Source organism: Anguilla rostrata, chromosome 3, assembly GCF_018555375.3.
Source record: "Anguilla rostrata isolate EN2019 chromosome 3, ASM1855537v3, whole genome shotgun sequence".
Taxonomy (NCBI): domain Eukaryota; kingdom Metazoa; phylum Chordata; class Actinopteri; order Anguilliformes; family Anguillidae; genus Anguilla; species Anguilla rostrata.
Genome location: NC_057935.1, coordinates 68,889,042 through 68,908,004, shown reverse-complemented (window position 1 = coordinate 68,908,004; position 18,963 = coordinate 68,889,042). Strand labels below are relative to the sequence as shown.

Sequence of the window (18,963 nt, the reverse complement as noted above, 5' to 3'; positions counted from 1 at the left end):
TCACCAGCGGGGGGCGAGAGAACGGCAATCAGCATTTCGCCCGTCGCCCCTGACGACCATGCATATTTCAGAGGGGAGGCAGCCTGCTCGGAATGACTGCACCACACTGGCCAGGCGGAGATTACACCCAATCGGTGATTTGAATGCTGATTGGGACGCCCCCCCCAGTCCCCCCTCCCCCCCCCCTCCCCACACACGGCCGTGAGGCAGGTCCCCGTGTCACATCGTTAGCCCCTTTGAATAATTCAAAACGGCCGTGGTTTTATTTCATTATTATTAATACCGTCCGGAAAATTGAAATTTTGGAGGGTTCTCGGTTCCTCTAGAGCCAGAGATGGTTACAGGCGCGAATCGAGGAGCGCGCACCTCGCTGTGTCCCGTTAAAAGACTGAACGTGGGTTCCGTGGCCTTGTGGTCAGCCTCCATGAACACAGAATGTTGTTGGTTCAGTCCCTATTTAACAGTCCCTGTCTAACCGCATTACCGATGGAGCCTATGGTTCTGCATCTGCTTACAACATGCAGAAATACAGCAATGCAGTCGTAGCAGTTCAGAGATGGGGCAGTTTACTGAGGAGGGATGGCCTAAATTTAGCATACCATACACTATTTATGAATGTTTACCGTGGTGTACATGGGAGTTTGCTAAATGTTGCGGTGCAGTGATAGTGGAGAATAAATAATCTGACTACGCTAAAAGTATATGCACCGCACTGAGTAATCACAATTAGGAATAACAGCCTCAAGCTAATGCACACCCAAGCGCACACATGTACACACACACACACACCACACACACACCGCATGCACACGCACACACACACACACACACACACACACACACACACCACACGCACATGCACACACAAGCATACACACACTCTGATTAATTAATAATCTGATTACACTAAAAGCATATGTAGCACACTCAGTAATCGCAATTAGGAATAACATCCGCTAAGCAAATGTACACGCACACACCACACACACACACAGGCCCACAAACACACACACACACCCATACACGCACACATACATACAACATGCACACACACGCAGGCCCACAAACACACACGCACACACACACACATACTCTCTAGCATCTCCCTTTTGTCCTGGGACCATGTAAGTATCGAAGCACACCAGTGTGAATAGCTTTCTCCTCACACGCGCGGCACGATCAGCAGAGACATCCCATAATTCCCACAGTGGCGACCGGCGCCTCGCCGATGTTGTCACCCAGTGGCACACAGCACACGAACAGGAGGAGCGAAATGTTGGGTCCCAGCGTGATCACCAGCGACGAGCGGTTAATTCAATCGCCGGATCATGCTTCCGCAAACATCGCCCAAATGTCCCGGCAACGCTGTCGCCGCGGGTTTTCCTACGCCCCCTCCCGCCCCCCGCCCCCCCCCAAAACCCCCCAACCCCCCCGCCACAAACCCCCGCCACCACCACCCCCACCGCTTGTTGTTCAGGTCCAGGCTGAGGTCCGCACGCTCGAGCCAATCGCGCGCCCCGCTTCTTCCCGCCGACCGTCGTTGCTTTATCGCCGCGGGACTGCGACCGTTAATGGCTTATACGTGCCATTGATTTTAAATTATTTTTTAGCCGGCGCGGAGGATAAATATTGTGCGGGGCGGGGATCTCGAGGCTTATCGTAATCAACATCTCTATCGATCGGCTGCCCGGGCGGCAGAAGTAATCTATTTTAAATACACTCGGAGCAGTGCGTGCTGGGCGGCCGCTCCTGTTCCGCTGTAATTGTATTGGCAGGGGGCCACCGAGAGGGAGTGTGAGAGGGCTACTTAGTATGTGCTTGACCAAGAGAGGGAGAGAGGAGGAGGGAGGAGGGAGGGAGGGAGGGGAGGAGGGAGAGAGGGAGAAGGGAGACAGGGAGAGGGAAACAGAGAGCGGAGAGAAGGAGAGAGCGGTGGAGGGAAACGGGGAGAGAGAGGGACAGAGGGAGGGAATACTAGAGTGGAAGAGAGGGACGATGGGAGTAGTGAAGGGAAATGGGGAGAGATGGACAGACAGAGAAAGATAAAGTAGGAGAAAGGCACAGAGAGGGAGAGGTGGAGTGGAAGAGGGGGACAGTGGGAGGGAGAGAGAGTGGAAGAGAGGGAAAGAGAGAGGAAGATCAAGTGGAGGAGTGGGACAGAGAGAGGGAGAGAGGGACAGAGAGGGAAATAGAGAGGGAGAGATGGAGTGGAGAAGGGAAACAGAGGAGAAAGGAAGGGAGAAGGGAGAGAAACAGAAAAAGGGAAAAATTGAGTAGAAAGAACAGAAACAGAGAGAGGGGGTAGAGAGAAACTGGGAGAGAGGGACAGAGAGGGGGCTGGGATGGAGAATGACAGAGGTAGGAACGGGACAGTCTCCTGCAGCATCCCCAGTCAGAAAATGCTGTATCCTGCAGGAGACTGCTCCCTAACAATGATAACAAAAAAGTAGATTTCCCAGAATTACCTTTTCTTTACAAATATTTCACACTTTGCTTGGGAACTGCAGCTGGGTTTCAACGCATTATTGCTCCAGAGTTAGGGTTGGTTCCATTTCAGTTCCCTCAGTTCACAAAATTAATTGAAATTAAATTAATGAATTGAAAATTATTGACATTTTTCAGGGCATCAATTTAAATTTAATTCATTTTTAATTTGGCGGAATTGAAATGATTTTGACACCAATCCTGTTGTTCAAACGTATTGATGGCATGAGAAAGTTCAAAAGTTCAAAACCGTAAATCTTTTTTTCCCCCTTAATTCTCCACCTCAGGATCTTCCAAAATGGCCGCCGCCCTGCGGGATAGCCGCCGTCGTTTGGCGGTACTGATCGGCGACGTCGCTACCGTGCCGGGGCTAGCCGCGACCCTCGCGGTTCAGCCATACCGAAACGGCGCCCCCCGCTCTTCCCGCGATGTGCGCGGGCGCGGGTGAATAACGGCTTTCTGAGCTCGCACGGCGGGATGACGGACGAGGAGCCCGCGATCCCCGCGCCGCCAGACTTCGCCCGCTTATCGATTTACCCTCACATTCGTCTGCAGGCGGGCGAAATGGTTCTGGACTAAAAAGATAAATAAAGACGCATTCGAGCGCAAATGCGGTCGACTCAGCTTTTGTCTGCATGCCAGATATATGCACCTGAATTACACGGGGCGGGGGGGGCGGCGTCTTCTAAGCGTTTCGACGAGAGCAATGATTCTCTCCTCTCCTCTCCGCACCTCTCCTCTGCTCTCCTCTCCTCTCCTCTCCCCACCTCTCCTCTCCGCACCTCTCCTCTCCTCTCCCCTCCTCTCCTCTCCTCTCCTCTCCTCTCCTCTCCTCTCCTCTCCTCTCCTCTCCTCTCTCTCTCCTCTCTCTCCTCTCTCCTCCCTCTCCGCACCTCCTCTCCCTCCTCTCCTCCCCTCTCCTTGTGTGTGAAAACAGATCACTCGCAGGACCCGCCTCGACGTCGGCCCGAGACAAGCGCGTTCTGAAGGATCACAAAGCCTTCGTCTGTCTCCCTCTGTTCTCCGCTTGTATTGATCAGAAACCGCGGCTGGGTTCTCTCATGTGGAACAGCCCCCAGTGACGCAGCCGCCCTGGCGGCTCGGCTGGTCTTTTGATCGGAGTTTAAGGACCCTGCGTGCGCGAGCGAGCAAGAGAGCGAGCACTCCTGAGCTTCACACCTGGGCGCGCGTCGCTGATGCAAACATCAGAAAAAGAAAAAGAAAAAAATAAATAAAAGAGAGAGAGAAAGCTTTGGCAAGCCCTTTGTTGGTTTTAAATCCTGTGTGATTATTTCCCCAATTACATCAACACTTGTTCATAATTAATATTCAGATGCTGGAACGCCATCAGTTCCTCTCACTGCTTAATTGTCTTGAAAATTGAGAAAATTACCGAGTAGAATTTCCATTTGAGTTTAATAGGAAATGTTCTGCAGAGCCCCAACTCACACTGATTCCATTTGCACACAAACATTTCCTTTAATGTACAAGCAAACTTGATTTCCACACGCACACATATACACACACACGCACACATATCACACGTACACACGCACACACACACACTCACGCACATAAACACACACGCCCACATATCACACGTACACACGCACACACACACACACACATCACATGCACAACACATACCTGATTACATACACTAGCATATGCATGCACACACACACACTTAAGCACACACACACACACACACACACTCAAACACACACATACACACACACACACACACACACACACATACACACACACACACGCACACTTAAGCACACACACACAGACACACACACACTCAAACACACACATCACACACACCACACACACACACACACACACAGACACACACCACACACTCAACACACACATACACACACACACACGCACACTTAAGCACACACACACACACACACACACACTCAAACACACACATACACACGCACACACACACACAGCTCTCCCCCCACACCACCCGCAAAGTCATCTGCTCTTTCGTCAGGTTGTGCGGCCCAGAATAAAGGTTCCATTTTCTCTCCCTCAGTTTTTTTTTTCTCTCTCTTTCTCTTCCAAACTGAAGGTAATTTCATTTTAATCGATAATTAACATAAAGCCATAAATCATGCAGGACTGCGTAAATACGGGTCAGCCCTGGGATTGGACCGCCATGACCCTTTCAGGGGCGGGACTGGAATACGGCGGAGAGAGAGAGAGAGCGGGAGAGAGAGAGAGAGAGGAGAGAGAGAGAGAGAGGGGGAGAGAGAGAGAGAGAGAGAGAGGGGAGAGAGCGAGAGAGAGAGAGAGGGGGGAAAGAGAGAGAGAGAGAGAGAGAGAGAGAGGCTCACAGAGAGAGCAAATGCACCCCTCCCTCACCCCCCCCCCCCCCGCCACCCCCTGATCACGCGCCCACTTCGACCCCCCCCCCCACACCTCCACTACGATTATGTGTCAGACAGATTGAGAGATGCCTTGGACAGGAGGAGTCTAATGAGACAGGCCCTGAGCACAAACCCCCCCCCCCCAGAGGACAGCGGCACCAGCAGGTGTATCTGCATCGGGAAGAGGAGGATCATGGGAAAGGGGGGGGGGATTACAGGGGGGGAGGTTCATTGCCATGGCTAGCACGTCCTCCGCCCTGCCACTCAAGGTTGTTTGTGTTGGTGCGCTCCCACCGGTTGTTCTCCAGCGCGGTCGGCCGCGGTGAAATACGACCGCTTAATGTTGACTGAATGATGATGGCGCTATTATTTTTCTCTTCCCGCTGGACACAAAGGGGGGGGGGGGGAGGAGGGGGCGGGGCTTCAATAGGAATCCAGGTTCGACTGCGATTTATCCTGCACTACATACGTTTTGAGATCGCGATCAATGGCGAAAAATGACTTTTCTGTTCACGGACTGGTTTTCCATAGACATAGGCATAGCTATACATCTAACCCAAGTGCTGAATAATGAAACACTTAGTACTGTTTGACTAACCCAGGGATGAATAACTCCAGTCCAGGAGGGCCGGTCTGCAGTCTGTTTTTTTTCTTCTTCTTTTCTAAGCGATGAGCTTAGTCTTAGTCTTCTGACGGCTCTATAAACTGTGCTGGTCCACTGTACTTGAGCATCTGTAGGATACGCTTGTTGTCTGCAGCTTTAGTTCGTGCTTATGCGCATTTTGGATCAAGATATTGTTGAGTGAATTAAATAATTAAGAGCAGTGATTGGCGCAAAATCCTTGTTGCGCACCCCTGGACTGACTCCCGCCTTAGGTGTTTTCGAAAGACAATGGTTCATTTTACTTTTGTTAAATATGACTGTACATATTTACCTCCACTGGAAACCGTAGATGCAGTGAGTTAAGGTTTTCATGTTCATCCCCCCAATCCAGGCTTCTGATTCCGATTGGAGAACATACAGCAGTGGTACATCCTTAGCTATAGAAAGCTGAACTATGACCTTTCAATTACTGTAATCACGTCTTGCATTATTGTATTTTGCTGCCTACATACCATAAGTACATACTAAGAGCCCTAAATATATGCACCTTGCTTGTTTAAAGCAGTGGTGGAAAAAACAGGGTTAGAAACGTCCTCCGCAGTATTTTGTTTCAGTCGCTTAGATTGGCTAATTAGCTCAGTTCCTCGGCCAGGAGGTAGACCCAATTAGTTGAGTCACTTTTGCTTTCTGACCCCGGGACTTCCCACGTCTGGTTTAAAGCACTGATGCTGTAACAGTGATCCTGTTTCATAGCTCAATTTTATTGCCCAGAAAAAAAAAACTCTTTTAAAAGAGGGTAACCCAAGGAGTCCCCTCTGTCACCTAAATTTTCCTTCTAAAATATGACCTGTGGTTCTGAGAGTGTCCACGCTACGTGTTCCCCAGAACAGCCGTATCCCCCCCCCCCCCCCCAAACCCACCCCCTGAAGCAGTTCCCGTATAAAGCTGCTATTGTAGGGCTGCTGTTGTAATCTCCTCTTTTACATTTCCTCCACCCGGATTTGCGATTTATCATGGTGTAAATCAGACCCCCCCCTAGCCCCCAGCCCCCAGCCCCCCCGCCCCCCCTGCTCTCCACCGTGCCGCTCGACGCGGTTTTTTTTTGTTCATTCGTTCAATATTCCGCGAAGCCAGCTTAGACGGGGGGGTGGCGAGGGGGGGGGGGTGGTTGAGTTTCCGCCGCGGTAATCCCATTAAAATGGAGTCCGTGGCTCTGTAGACTCGCGGTCTCTCCCTTTGATGCTGGCTCGGGATTCTTCCCTTGCCAGCTCCCACACAGCCAGGGATTCCGGTCACAGGGCCGCTGCCTGAAACCCGGGCCTGTTGTGTGTCGTGGTGTGTGTTGTGTGCCCTGTGTGTATGGTTGGACGTGTGTGTGTGTGTGGTGTGTGTGTGGGTGAGTTGTTGTGTGTGCGTGTGGTTGTTGGTGTGTGCGTGTGTGTGTGTGTTGTCGTGTGTGTCGTGTGTGTGTGTGTGCTGTGTGTGGCTGTGTGCGTGTGTGTGTGTGTGGTGCGTGTGTGTGTGTGTCGTGTGCGTGTGTGTGTGTGTGTGTGTGTGTGTGTGTGTGTGTGTGGTGTGCGTGTGCGTGTGTTGCTGCTGTGTGTTGTGGCGCGCGCCGCTCGCGGTGTGAACGCTACGTATCGCACGCCGCGCTATCAATCACAATACTAGAGCAGGAAACCCCCACAGAGGGACACATGACTGGGGCTGTATTTGTTCCAGATAATGCCCCCCCCCCCCCCCACACACACACACCCCTCCTACCATCACCACCTTCCGTTTCCACTTCCTCAACTACCAGTCCTGAATTTAGATGGAATGGAGAGCTGATATTGCCTAGCAACAGAAGAGCTTGGTCCACCGGGCAAACTGAAAAGCCTCCTGAATGGACGAATGGCTCATAGTTCACCGCCACATTACCCATTTTGTTCGAGACGATTGTTTCGGTAATTTAAGCCGTTTCGCCCCGTTTTGACTGATCGATCTCGGCCGTGTCAGGCTGCTCTGTCCTGCTTCAAAAGCAAACCACTTGTTCATTGTGCACACAAACAAAAAAGTTCATTGTTTGTGTTTTTAGTTTTTATTTATTTTTATTACCCATCTCGTTTTTTCATTTACTTTTTGTTTGTGGCCCTTTGACATCACAGTTACACGAAGACTCAGGCAACGTCCCTCAGAGGTTCAAGGGCACTCCACTGAAAGGAGAAGTGAACAAGTTATTCGACAAAAGAAGTGCCGCCATGCGGGATGCTTTCAGTTGCCCACAGTTAAATCAATTCCGCGTGTTGTTTGCTTCGTACAAAAAGTCAATGCAGGGAGTTTTCCCTTCAAGAAAACCACCTCGAAGCAGGGAACCCTTGGGCTGTAGAATGAGAAGCTTTACCACATGTCAGTTTAAAAAAAAAACTCACCTTTGATTAGTTTGATTGAATTAGTTTCAAACAGTTTTGAAGAACAAATTATTGATATAAAAATTCAAAACAAAATATAAAAACAACTCTCGTATTGAGTTAGCCTGAAAAATCCAATAGCACAGTCATTTACAGTGAAAGATTAAACTCCTTTTAAATTGTTGTTATTTGTGCCTTTCCCCCCACTCAATTATCACCAATAATACATTTGTAATGCTTTAGAATAAATGTATAATATTGTAGTTTTAACACTGGGTCGAACTCGTGTGCTTCTTTGCCATTTAAAATGAATCACTTCATAAGAAGTCATTATACCTGTTTGCCTACAATGAGTTTTGCTTTGGGTTAGTCAAAAGCATTAAGTCCAAAGCCATATAGCCTGTCCATCTTCAAGTGAAGAGTGTAATTACCCCTCCTCCCCCCTCCCCCCCCCCCCCACAGTTCATGGGGAGAGATCTCTCAGAAAAGTGGAGGATCGAACGTGGCGTTCTCTGACATTAAAATGCAGCCCTGTTGTAAGATCGCAGTAAAGTTAGCCATGCCGTTTTTAGCTAACTCTTTATAGACTCGCTACGTGCGTGTTATTAATGAGTTATAACGATGGCGGCGACTGCCAGTGGAGTGATGGGCGACCTCCCCCTCTGTGTGATTGACAGGGCATGATGTACCTGGAAGAGAGGCGGCTGGTGCACCGGGACCTGGCCGCCCGGAACGTTCTGGTGAAGTCGCCCAACCACATCAAGATCACCGACTTCGGCCTCGCCCGCCTGCTGGACGCCGACGAGAAGGAGTACAACGCCGACGGGGGCAAGGTCAGTGATGTCAGCGATGAGGTCACGAAAGACAGCCGGGGGTATTTTACGCCGTCGGGAGGCCGGGACTGAATGGGGGGTGGGGGTTTAAGGCAAACCCCGCCCACTGGCTGTGATGTCATTATCGCCACACTCCACGCAGTCTGCTCATCCTGATCTTTGAGTTGTCAGGTTTACCACCACCTTCTCTCATTTTTTACTCTCAAAGATTTGTGGTCAAAGAAAAATGTACTCTAAAATCCTATTGAGAATGAGTATGTTTCACGTCGTTCTTATTCCCAGCCTGCACCTCTCCCCCACCCCCACCCACCCCCCCACCCCCAATCCAGCCACCCATCGTTCCGTTTCTTGCTTTATCCAGTCCTCTTCTCCTCCTTCTCAACCTCTCCTCTCGTCTACCCCTCATTCTGTTCTACTTCCCTGCCGATGTTTCTCATTTAATTTAGTGTTTCTGTCGATGTGTGTTATCTGCTCTATTTGTCCCCCTGACCGTTTGTGAAAGCACGGCTCTCCAGTACCTCCTACAGAGCAATCAATGAGAAAATGAAACCAGCCTTCTTGTCTTTAACCACTTTTGATTCACATTAAATGTGCCTGTGCGTGTCTGTGTGTGTGTGTGTGTGTGTGTGTGTGTGTCTGAGTGTGTGTGTGTGCGCGCAAGTGCCTGAGTGTGTGTGCGTGTGCGTGTGCATGTGTGTGCCTGCGTGTCTGTGTGTGTGTGTGTGTGTGTGTGTGCGAGTGTGTGCAGGAACGTGTGTGTGCGTGTGTGTGTCTGAGTGTGTGTGTGTGTGTATGTGTGTGTGTCTTCACTATGGGAGTTGTCTCAACTTATTTTTAAAGCTTTTTCTGTCCCACTCCTCCTCTGCTTTTTTTCTGATGTCTTGTCAGTCGTTTGATCTTTTGTTATTCAGTTTCTTTCCCATTTATTTGGTCTTAAATGTTTTATAGTAGCAGATGACGTGGAAACCTCACTTTAACCTATCTTTTATATTCCCAGTAAACATAGAAAGGAGCATTTTATTCTGCAGTGCTGCCCTGTAGGACAGAGCAGTGAGCGGATGCACAGTGACAGTAATGGAGAACCATACCGGCAGGTTTAAGCTGATGCACAAGTTAGTGCATCCCTGTCGTGTGACTCCCAAATGCAAAGAAGGACGCCATTGGCTAGCATGAGCAGCGTGAGTCTGCGATCACCATGACAACAGGCTGGGTGAGCCAGGGTTCACTGCAGTAGGAGGGGGTGAGGTAGGATGAGTCAGAGGTTTCCATAGCGAGGGCAACGGTGTTGGCTGACTCTGTCGCCCCGTCGGTCCGGGGAGAGAAGGCACACAGGGACCCCAAAACTGGCCCAAAACTGGGGTCCAGTCCCGGCACCCAGACTGTCTGATTAAGTCTGTTTGTTCTTTGTCCTTGTCGGACTGTCAGGGGGACAGGAGTCACAGAGATCTAAGGCTCAGACATTTGTAATGCTTTTCTTCCTTTTCTGTTCTTCACCTGCTTGGATTAAGTTTATTTCTTAGAAGTTTTATGGATGTTTTCAAAATAAATTGTCCTTTCATTCTTTATTCATGCAAAAGTGTGAAAGTCAAACATAAAAGTTCTTCTGTAATCGCTCACACTCTCAGTTGCTCTTTCTTTCTTTCTTTCTTTCTTTCTTTCTTTCTTTCTTTCTTTCTTTCTTTTTCTTCCTTCCTTCTCCAGATGCCCATCAAGTGGATGGCATTGGAATGTATCCACTACAGGAAGTTTACCCACCAGAGTGATGTGTGGAGCTACGGTGAGATAAAAAAATGATTGGATATCGGGGAAGGGGGTGGGGGTTTTAGAAGAACAAATCTGATGGGGGGGCGTTCGTCTCTTTCTCCGTAGGGGTGACCATCTGGGAGCTGATGACTTTCGGGGGGAAGCCCTACGACGGGATCCCCACGCGCGAGATCCCCGACCTCCTGGAGAAGGGCGAGCGCCTGCCCCAGCCCCCCATCTGCACCATCGACGTCTACATGGTCATGGTCAAATGTACGCCCCCTCCTGTCTGCACGCCTACGCTCCCGCGTACGCTTACACACACACACACACATGCACCACGCTGTCAATACACACACACACACACGTCAGCACCCTACGTCGCGCATCGTACCACACACACCCACTCACACACGCACACACACACAATACACCCACTCGCGCATGCACACACACACACACTCACGCATGCACGCACACACATTCGCACACACACACACACACACACACACTTGCACACACAGTCACACTCATGCATACACACCCACACACAGACGCGCACACACACTCGTGGACACACACACACACACACACATCGTGCGCACACCAACACACACACACTCGCATGCACACACTTCCAACACATAGACACACACACACTCGCGCACGCACCTTCTTTTACTTCTGAGCGGCTGAGTCACGTATCAGGCTGGCGAAGCAGATAAGAACAAAGCTCTGGATTAGTGAAGATGACACCAGCTCCAGTCTGCTCCTCCTGAAAGTAATTCCCCCCTTTGTGTGAATGACATTGATGAGACAATGAGACAAAATGTAGTTTTGTATTAAGTGGTGCGTGCTTGCGCGTGTGTGAGAGAGAGAGAGAGAGAGAGAGAGCGCGAGAAACAGAGAGAGAGAGAGCAAGACAAAATTCATAACTTGTCTGGGACACACCCTTTCCCAAAGATAATAGTTCAGCTGAGGTGAACTGGAGTGGCTGCTTTCCCCCTGAGTGAGCAGGAGAGTCCTACCTCTCCGTAAAAACACTGCTCTCACACTTACGTTTTTTACATTCAGTCATTTGGAGTCTCTTACCCAGGGCGGCTTGCAAGAAAGTGCGTACAGGAAAGGTTAGGCAGTAACGCTGCATTATTAATGTCTCAGCCGACAGGAGGTGTCATTTCACCAGATTACAGCGCTAACGCTAAGTGCCGCGACAGGACTCCCACAGCGCGCCCGCGCGCGTGTGTGTATGTGTGTGTGTGTGAGCTCCGATTCGCTCTCCGGGTGACGGCCGTTCCCTCTCTCCGCCCCTCTCTGCTGCCCACAGGCTGGATGATCGACGCCGACAGCCGGCCCAAGTTCAAGGAGCTGGGGGCGGAGTTCTGCAGAATGGCCCGGGACCCCCAGCGCTACCTGGTCATCCAGGTGAGTTGTTTAGCCTGGGAGCCGTAAAAATTCACCGACGCAGGTTGTAAGTTGCTACATGTTACCTGTGTGGATGCCCAACCTGGTCCCTGGAGATATACCACCCTGTAGATTTTCATTTCAACACTTTGGCACATCTGATTATACTGATTAGCTGCTTGACAATATCTCTAGCTGTTGAATGAGGTGCGCTTTGTTAAGGGTTGGAGTGAAAACCTACAGGATGGTAGATCTCCAGGAACAGGGTTGGGCAGCCCTGCTGTAGCTGTTGAATGAGGTGTGCTTTGTTAAGGTTGGAGTGAAAACCTACAGGATAGCAGATCTCCAGGAACAGGGTTGGGCAGCCCTGCTCTAGCTGTTGAATGAGGTGTGCTTTGTTAAGGTTGGAGTGAAAACCTACAGGACGGCAGATCTCCAGGAACGAGGTTGGGTTTGTATGTAATGAAATGTGCAAATTGGATGTTTTCAGATGTGTGCTGACCCTGAGGCCCTGGGGGGGGTCCCCCTAATCTTGTATTGCAGGGTGATGACCGTATGAAGCTGCCCAGCCCCAATGACAGCAAGTTCTTCCAGAGCCTTCTGGACGAAGAGGAGCTGGAGGACCTGATGGACGCCGAAGAGTACCTGGTCCCCCACGCCTTCAACATCCCCCCGCCCTCCTACACGCCGCGCACACGGGTCGACTCCAACAGGGTAACCGAACCCTTTACCCCTCCCCCCCTCTCCTGCACGCCCTGCACACGGGTGGACTCCAACAGGGTAACCACACCCCTCCCTCCCCCCTACACGCCCTGTCACGGGTGCTCCAAAGGTAACACGCCCCACCCCCCCTTCACATACATCTGTCCCTCCTCTATGGGTAAATGGACCAACCAAGCCGCCAGTTGGATCCAAAGGGTAACCAATTGACCTCTCTCCGCCGAAGCCGCTCAGGGTTCAGGTGTCCTCCCTCCAACGGACACTCGACAGTGACCCAGACGGGTTGAACCGCACCCTCCGACTGCCACATGTCACTACCTAGGTCATGTCCCCCAGTAGCGGGTCACAGGACGAAGGCCCTTCATGCTCAGTACTTGCCTGGTATCACAGTGAGGCTCTGAAACTCAATGGAGTATCAGTTCTAACCCACATGGTGACACAGCTTCGTTGCTTTGCGATGCGTCGTGTCCTGACTGGACTTGTTGTTTAATTCTCCACCACATCCTTTATTTCTGTGGATGGGAGCCAAAAAAGCAGCACCTCCTCCTACAGTCTGCTCCTTCTGCTGTGATGGTGTCAGTCCTAACAGCTGGTGACTGTGAACGTGTGAGATAATCTCATCATTTACTTCTTTTTTTTGTCACACGTTCCCTGAGTATCCTGTTCAGTACTATTATCATTTTACGTGTATCGTTTGAACGGCTCTGCCATGTTGGCCAACACCTGACAGTACATTGAAGATTAGAGCACAGAATACTAAGAGCAAATGAGGAACACAGTACCCCCCACAACATGCAACTGCAATACATACAAGCGCAGAAATAAACGTCCATTTGAACGAACCTAAACATTTTCAATGGAGAAAACCTATAAAATATAGGTGTCAGATTTTAGGTTTATACAATGAAGCGTTTATTTATTTATTTATTTATTCTCAGTGAGTGCCGTTTTCCATCAATATAGTTCAAGGACCATTTGCCAGCATACAGGTTCTAGACAGAGCCGTCTCCCCTGGTTAATACACTGCCAGAGAATAACTCCAGTACAGATGGCCGTGCCTAGTTTCAACGCTGTCCGCAGCCAATGAGAAAGGAGGAGGAAGAGAGCAGTGGCCCGCCTCCTGCCCAGCGGGGTGTGTCCTAGTGTGGGGCACAGAGAGGCATGAGCCCTTAATCCAGCCGCCCCCCCCCCTTCCCCTCGGTCCCGGGTTCATTACTGGGGCCTACCTGTGTAAATATCAGCCCCCGCCCTGCGGAGGGAGCCCTGTTTGCACGGGGGGGGCGGGGCGCGGGGGTCTGTTTGCTGTTCCGTTCCCCCGCCCGTGTCCGCGCATGTTTTATTAACCCCCCGGATCACACGCAGACAAAAAAAGGGGGGGGGTGGGGCGAGGAGGGTCGGTGGTGCAGAGGCTGTGTCGGGCCACCCGGGGGCTGATGCCCGAGGCTCTCACACCCCCTCGCTTTTTTATTAACCCCTCGCCAGTTTTCCGTGGTTGGGGGGGGGGTTGAATCCATCCATGACGTCCATGGTTGTTGCGCCCCCCTCCCTTTTTTTAACTAACCTCCGGCGCATTTGCGTAAGGTTGGGGGGGGGCACGTCAAACAACGGGCCCCCTCAGGGTACACCCCCGCGCTTGTTTCCGGATGTGAAGCCCAGCACCAGGGTCTTCCTGGGGGCCGAGTTTTCAGAGCCACGGACTCTGGCTTTGGCCCCTAGCCCCTGGAACCCGCTCCGGCGAGGGAGACCCTGTGACAGAGCTGCCCCCCCCGTACAAACGACTGCAACATGGACTCAAAAACCCTTCAGCTGGAGGAGCTGGATTTAATAATCTTACTCTCAGGCACCTGCGGTCTTCTTAAAGGAGAACCTCACAGAAAATCTGTCCTTCTTAAAGGGAACCTCACAGAAAATCTGTCCTTCTTAAAGGGAACCTCACAGAAAATCTGTCCTTCTTAAAGGGAACCTCACAGAAAATCTGTCCTTCTTAAAGGGAACCTCACAGAAAATCTGTCCTTCTTAAAGAACCCACAGAAAACTGTCCTTCTTAAAGGAGAACCTCTACAGAAATCTGTCCTCTTAAAGAGAACCTCACAGAAAAACTGTCCTTCTTAAAGGGAACCTCAAGAAGAGTCTTGGTCTTTAAAGGGACCTACAGAAAATCTGTCCTTCTTAAAGGGAACCTACAGAAAATTGTCCTTCTTAAAGGGACCTCACAGAAAATCTGTCCTTCTTAAAGGGAACCTCACAGAAAATCTGTCCTTCTTAAAGGGAACCTCACAGAAAATCTGTCCTTCTTAAAGAAGAACCTCACAAAAAATTGAATCTTGTCGTGTGTCCTTTTTCACCTTCATTCTCATCTGCATCAATATGGAAATATTCTTCTTTTTTTTTTTGGAATTAAGGCATTGAGCCTTTCATAAATGGACCAGCCTCACGCTGCTCTATCTAACGCTCATAAGAAAAACAGGCACAAAAAGCCCTTTGTGTGCTCCTCCTCCTCTCTTTAAAAAGCGAGGAGAGGTGTGTGGTGAGGTGTGTGGAGAGGTGTGAGGAGAGGTGTGTGGTGAGGTGTGAGGAGAGGTGTGAGGAGAGGTGTGTGGTGAGGTGTGAGGAGAGGTGTGTGGTGAGGTGTGTGGAGAGGTGTGAGGAGAGATGTGAGGAGAGGTGTGTGGGGCCTTTTCTGCGGGCCCTGCTCTGTTCCGACAGACTGGGGGAAGTTCGTCTGGCGGCGTCCGGCCTTGACGAGCCTCGCGCACGTCCACAGGGGGCGCTGCGGGGTTCTAACGAGGGGGCAGAGGGCGGCTCAGCTCTGTCTCTCCGTCCCAAAACGAAAACACATCGGGCCGCGCCACCCTGCCTCTCAGCGCCGGTGTGAGGGGGCCCCGTGTCTCGTGTCCCATTCTGTTTAACCCATTTAAGCCCGCGGGCAACTGAAGTTGCCGAAATCTCTACAGCACCGCTCTCTTTCCATCTGTGAATATTTGTTGGATGACTGTACTGTAGATTCCTATGTAAGAAATCTCTGCGGAAAAAATCTGGGCATTAAAGGGTTAAGAGAGCGGAACGTCACTCGGCTCAACAGACGAAGGCACAATCACTTCGCTTTTATTTTTATTTATTTTTCTTGTGAAACTATGTATATGGCACTGAACCTCTGAATTGACATTTTCAAAACATCTCACGTATGCATTTTTTTTTCCTTTTGCCCTACAAATGGAGACATAATTAATGCATGCAGGTTGCACTGAATATACACATACATTACCATGAACTGAATAAGACTACGGTATGTATGTGAATCACATGCAAAGGCAAATAGAGCCAATCGTGTTTTGTAGTTAGAAAATAAAATGTAAGTAGTGAGTCACGGTGACTTTTATGTGTGACTGAAATAAGGTAGGGTGTTCCATCAGCTGAAATCGTTTACTCCTTAACTCTGAAAAGACATGAAAGAGAAAACCGGTTTCTGCAGAATCAGAAAAAAAAAACAACACTCTTTGGCTTATCTCCACAGGGGAACCTATTTTAGCTCTCTATGGAACCCTCTTTGGCAGGTGTGAAACGTGTGAAAGCTCCCCAATTGAACCATTTTACCCGAAAAAGAACCCTTGAACCAGACAGGGTTCCTCTGTGGAGACACAGAGGAGCCTTCTGGAACCTTTTTGTCCGGTGTCCTGATTGCTGAGCCGTTGCGGACCGCGTCCACCTCCGTGCGTAAGACCGGGGGGTCCGGAGGTTAGGCTGAGTGACTGAGGAACACGAGGAGAGGGAGACAGAGCTGACAGACTATCGGGCAGAAGAGACCCAGGGTCACTCGGGGTCACTCAGTGTAGAATAAAAAGGGATGGAGGAAGAGAACAGGGGAGGGGAAAACATGAACTGCAGTCTCCTCTCATCCAGGCACCTGTGATGAAAAGAATGTGAGATTGATGGGATGGATGAATAAGAGAAGATGGAGACGTGGAAGGGGGGGGTCATTCGAGAGATAATGAGGTTTGAGAGAGAGAGAGAGAAATGGGGTGCGCTGGTTAAATAGTTTCGCCAGAGAAACAGAGAGAGCGAGAGAGAGAGAGAGAGGAGGGAGGGGAACAAAAGGGTGGATAGTTGTGGATAAAATGGGGGGGGGGGAGCCACAAACATCTGGTTTGGTGGAGCTCTTACTCTTAGCATTGTGCTGTGGGCTCAATATGGGGATAGCTGCATGCTGATTTGTGCTGAAAAATGACCAATCGGAAGCCAATATCAGCTGGCTAAACAGTGAAATTCCACCAGAGATCACTTAGTGGTACTGAACACAGGCACGCAGGAAAAAAAGGCTGTTCCTTTAAAACTGAATGTACGTTTGCTTTATCATCTAAAATCTTAAGGACGTCCTGCAGGAATTACTGCAGGAACCAGCGAGCGTTAATTAACACTTTTTTACAGTATTTCTGCAAATTAACATTGAGTGGGGTATTTGGAGCTCATTCCTGGAAACCCGCAATCTCAGTTGGAATGTCTGTATTCTGCGGCATACTGATGTAGTGATGGCTAGGTGTTCACAGTGGAGAGAGCCGGGGGGGCCTAGCTATGTGTGCGTGCGTGTGTGTGCGTGTGTGTGTGTGTGTGTGTGTGTGTGTGTGCATGAGGCATGTGTGCGTGTGTGTGCATGCGTGTGCACGTGTATGCATGAGATTGTGTGTGGGAGAGTGTGTGAGTCTGTGTGTGTGTGTGTGTGTAAGGTGTGTGTGTGTGTGTGTGTGTGTGTGTGTGTGTGCATGCGTGTGCAGCGTGTATGCATGAGATTGTGTGTGGGAGAGTGTGTGAGTGTGTCTGTGAGTCTGTATGTGTGTGTGTAAGGTGTGTGTGTGTGCATAAGGCATGTGTGTGCGCATGTGTGTGTGTGTGTGTGTGAGATAGAAAATAAACAGTAAACAGCGAGTCTCAGCCCAAGGCTGTCTTTCTGCTGTGAGACGGATGACTCAGGGGAGTCCCGCCCCCTCCCTCCTTCCCTGCCCCCCCCCCACCCCCCTCCCTCCGTCCCCGCACACCTGCAGACTGGCCTGCAGGGGGCGTGGCCTCCTCCTGGAGCTCCGGGAGCGAGAGGGGGTTAGACTCTCTCCCCGAAGCCGAGCGGGAGGCTGTAATTGAGCGAGAGCCCACCTGTTTCCCTGAGCTGATCAGCCAGACTCCATAACGCTGCACTTTCCTCTCTCTCTCTCTCTCTCTCTCTCTCTCTCCTCCTCTCCCTCTCTCTCTCCCTCTCTCTCGCTCTTTCTCCCTCTCTCTCCATTCTCTCTCTTTCTCCCTCTCTCTCTGCCCCCCTCTATCTCTCTCTCTCCCCCCTCTCTCTCTCTCTCTCTCTCTCCATTCTCTCTCTCTGCCCCTCTCTCTCTCTCACCATTCTCTCTTTCTCTCCCAGTCTCTCTCCGTGTTTCTCTCGCTCATTTATTGTACCTTAATTGCGGCGCTTAATTTAGATTCTGTATTCTTCCCCCTCAGGAAAAAACCTTTCTTTCATTTATTTCCTTCGTTTGTGCATTTATTGTTGTGCATTTACAGCGCATTTATTGTTGATATCAGAATCTCGCCTTTTTTCTCAAAACTGCATAAAAGTTCAAAGTGGTACACTTACTGCAGTCATTTGGTATTTAGTCACATTACAGCTTGGCCTTATTCAAAGTGCACTATTTTCCTACTTTGAAACTACACTATGAAGGGCACCGCAAGCTCAAAGCTCTCTTGTTTGGAATGCAAACAGTGCCTCCGTAGTGTTAATGCACAATTAGGTTTTACAACCCCCTGTTCCCCCCTGTTCCCCTGCAGAACCAGTTTGTGTACCAGGACGGGAGCTTCTCTGTGGAGGAGATGATGTCATCGCACCCCCGCGCCGTGGCTGCTGCGGCGGCGGGAGGGGCGGCCCCCGCGTGCGTCGCCATGGAGCAGGCGGCCGCGCAGAGCGCCGCCCTGGAGGACCCGCGCTGCAACGGCACCCTGCGGAAGCAGGCCTCGCCCCGGCCAGGCGAGGGGGACAGCGGGGCCCAGCGCTACAGCGCCGACCCCACGGGCTTCCTGTCCGAGCGCGGGCCCCGGGGCGACACCGACGAGGACGGCTACATGACCCCCATGAAGGACCGGACGCCCTCAGGTAGCGCCTCTCTTCCATCAGATCTGTTTTTAAAAAGTCTGCATTGTCCATCCATCCATCCATTATCTACACCCGCTTATACTGGTCAGGGTCGCAGGGTCATTCTAATTAAAATTAATCTGTTTTGTCTGGCACATGGTACTGTATGTAGTAGTAGTAGTAGTAGTAGTAGTAGTAGCAGTAGTAGCAGTAGTAGTAGTAGTAGCAGCAGTAGTAGCAGTAGTAGCAGCAGCAGTAGTAATAGTAGTAGTTGTAGCAATAGTAGTAGTAG

The 18,963-nt window shown here is 50.5% G+C and overlaps 1 protein-coding gene across 3 annotated transcripts in view; it reads left to right on the top strand.

The window, feature by feature from the left end:
• Positions 1-18,963, top strand: part of LOC135251772 (receptor tyrosine-protein kinase erbB-4-like) — a 340,021-nt gene that overhangs the window by 319,828 nt on the left and 1,230 nt on the right. For all 3 annotated transcript variants that reach the window (XM_064329533.1, XM_064329531.1, XM_064329530.1), the window contains exons 21-26: positions 8,543-8,698; positions 10,400-10,475; positions 10,568-10,714; positions 11,769-11,866; positions 12,389-12,559; positions 18,371-18,692. In XM_064329533.1, the coding sequence (XP_064185603.1) occupies positions 8,543-8,698; positions 10,400-10,475; positions 10,568-10,714; positions 11,769-11,866; positions 12,389-12,559; positions 18,371-18,692 (970 nt within the window). The remainder of the gene's footprint in view (positions 1-8,542; positions 8,699-10,399; positions 10,476-10,567; positions 10,715-11,768; positions 11,867-12,388; positions 12,560-18,370; positions 18,693-18,963) is intronic.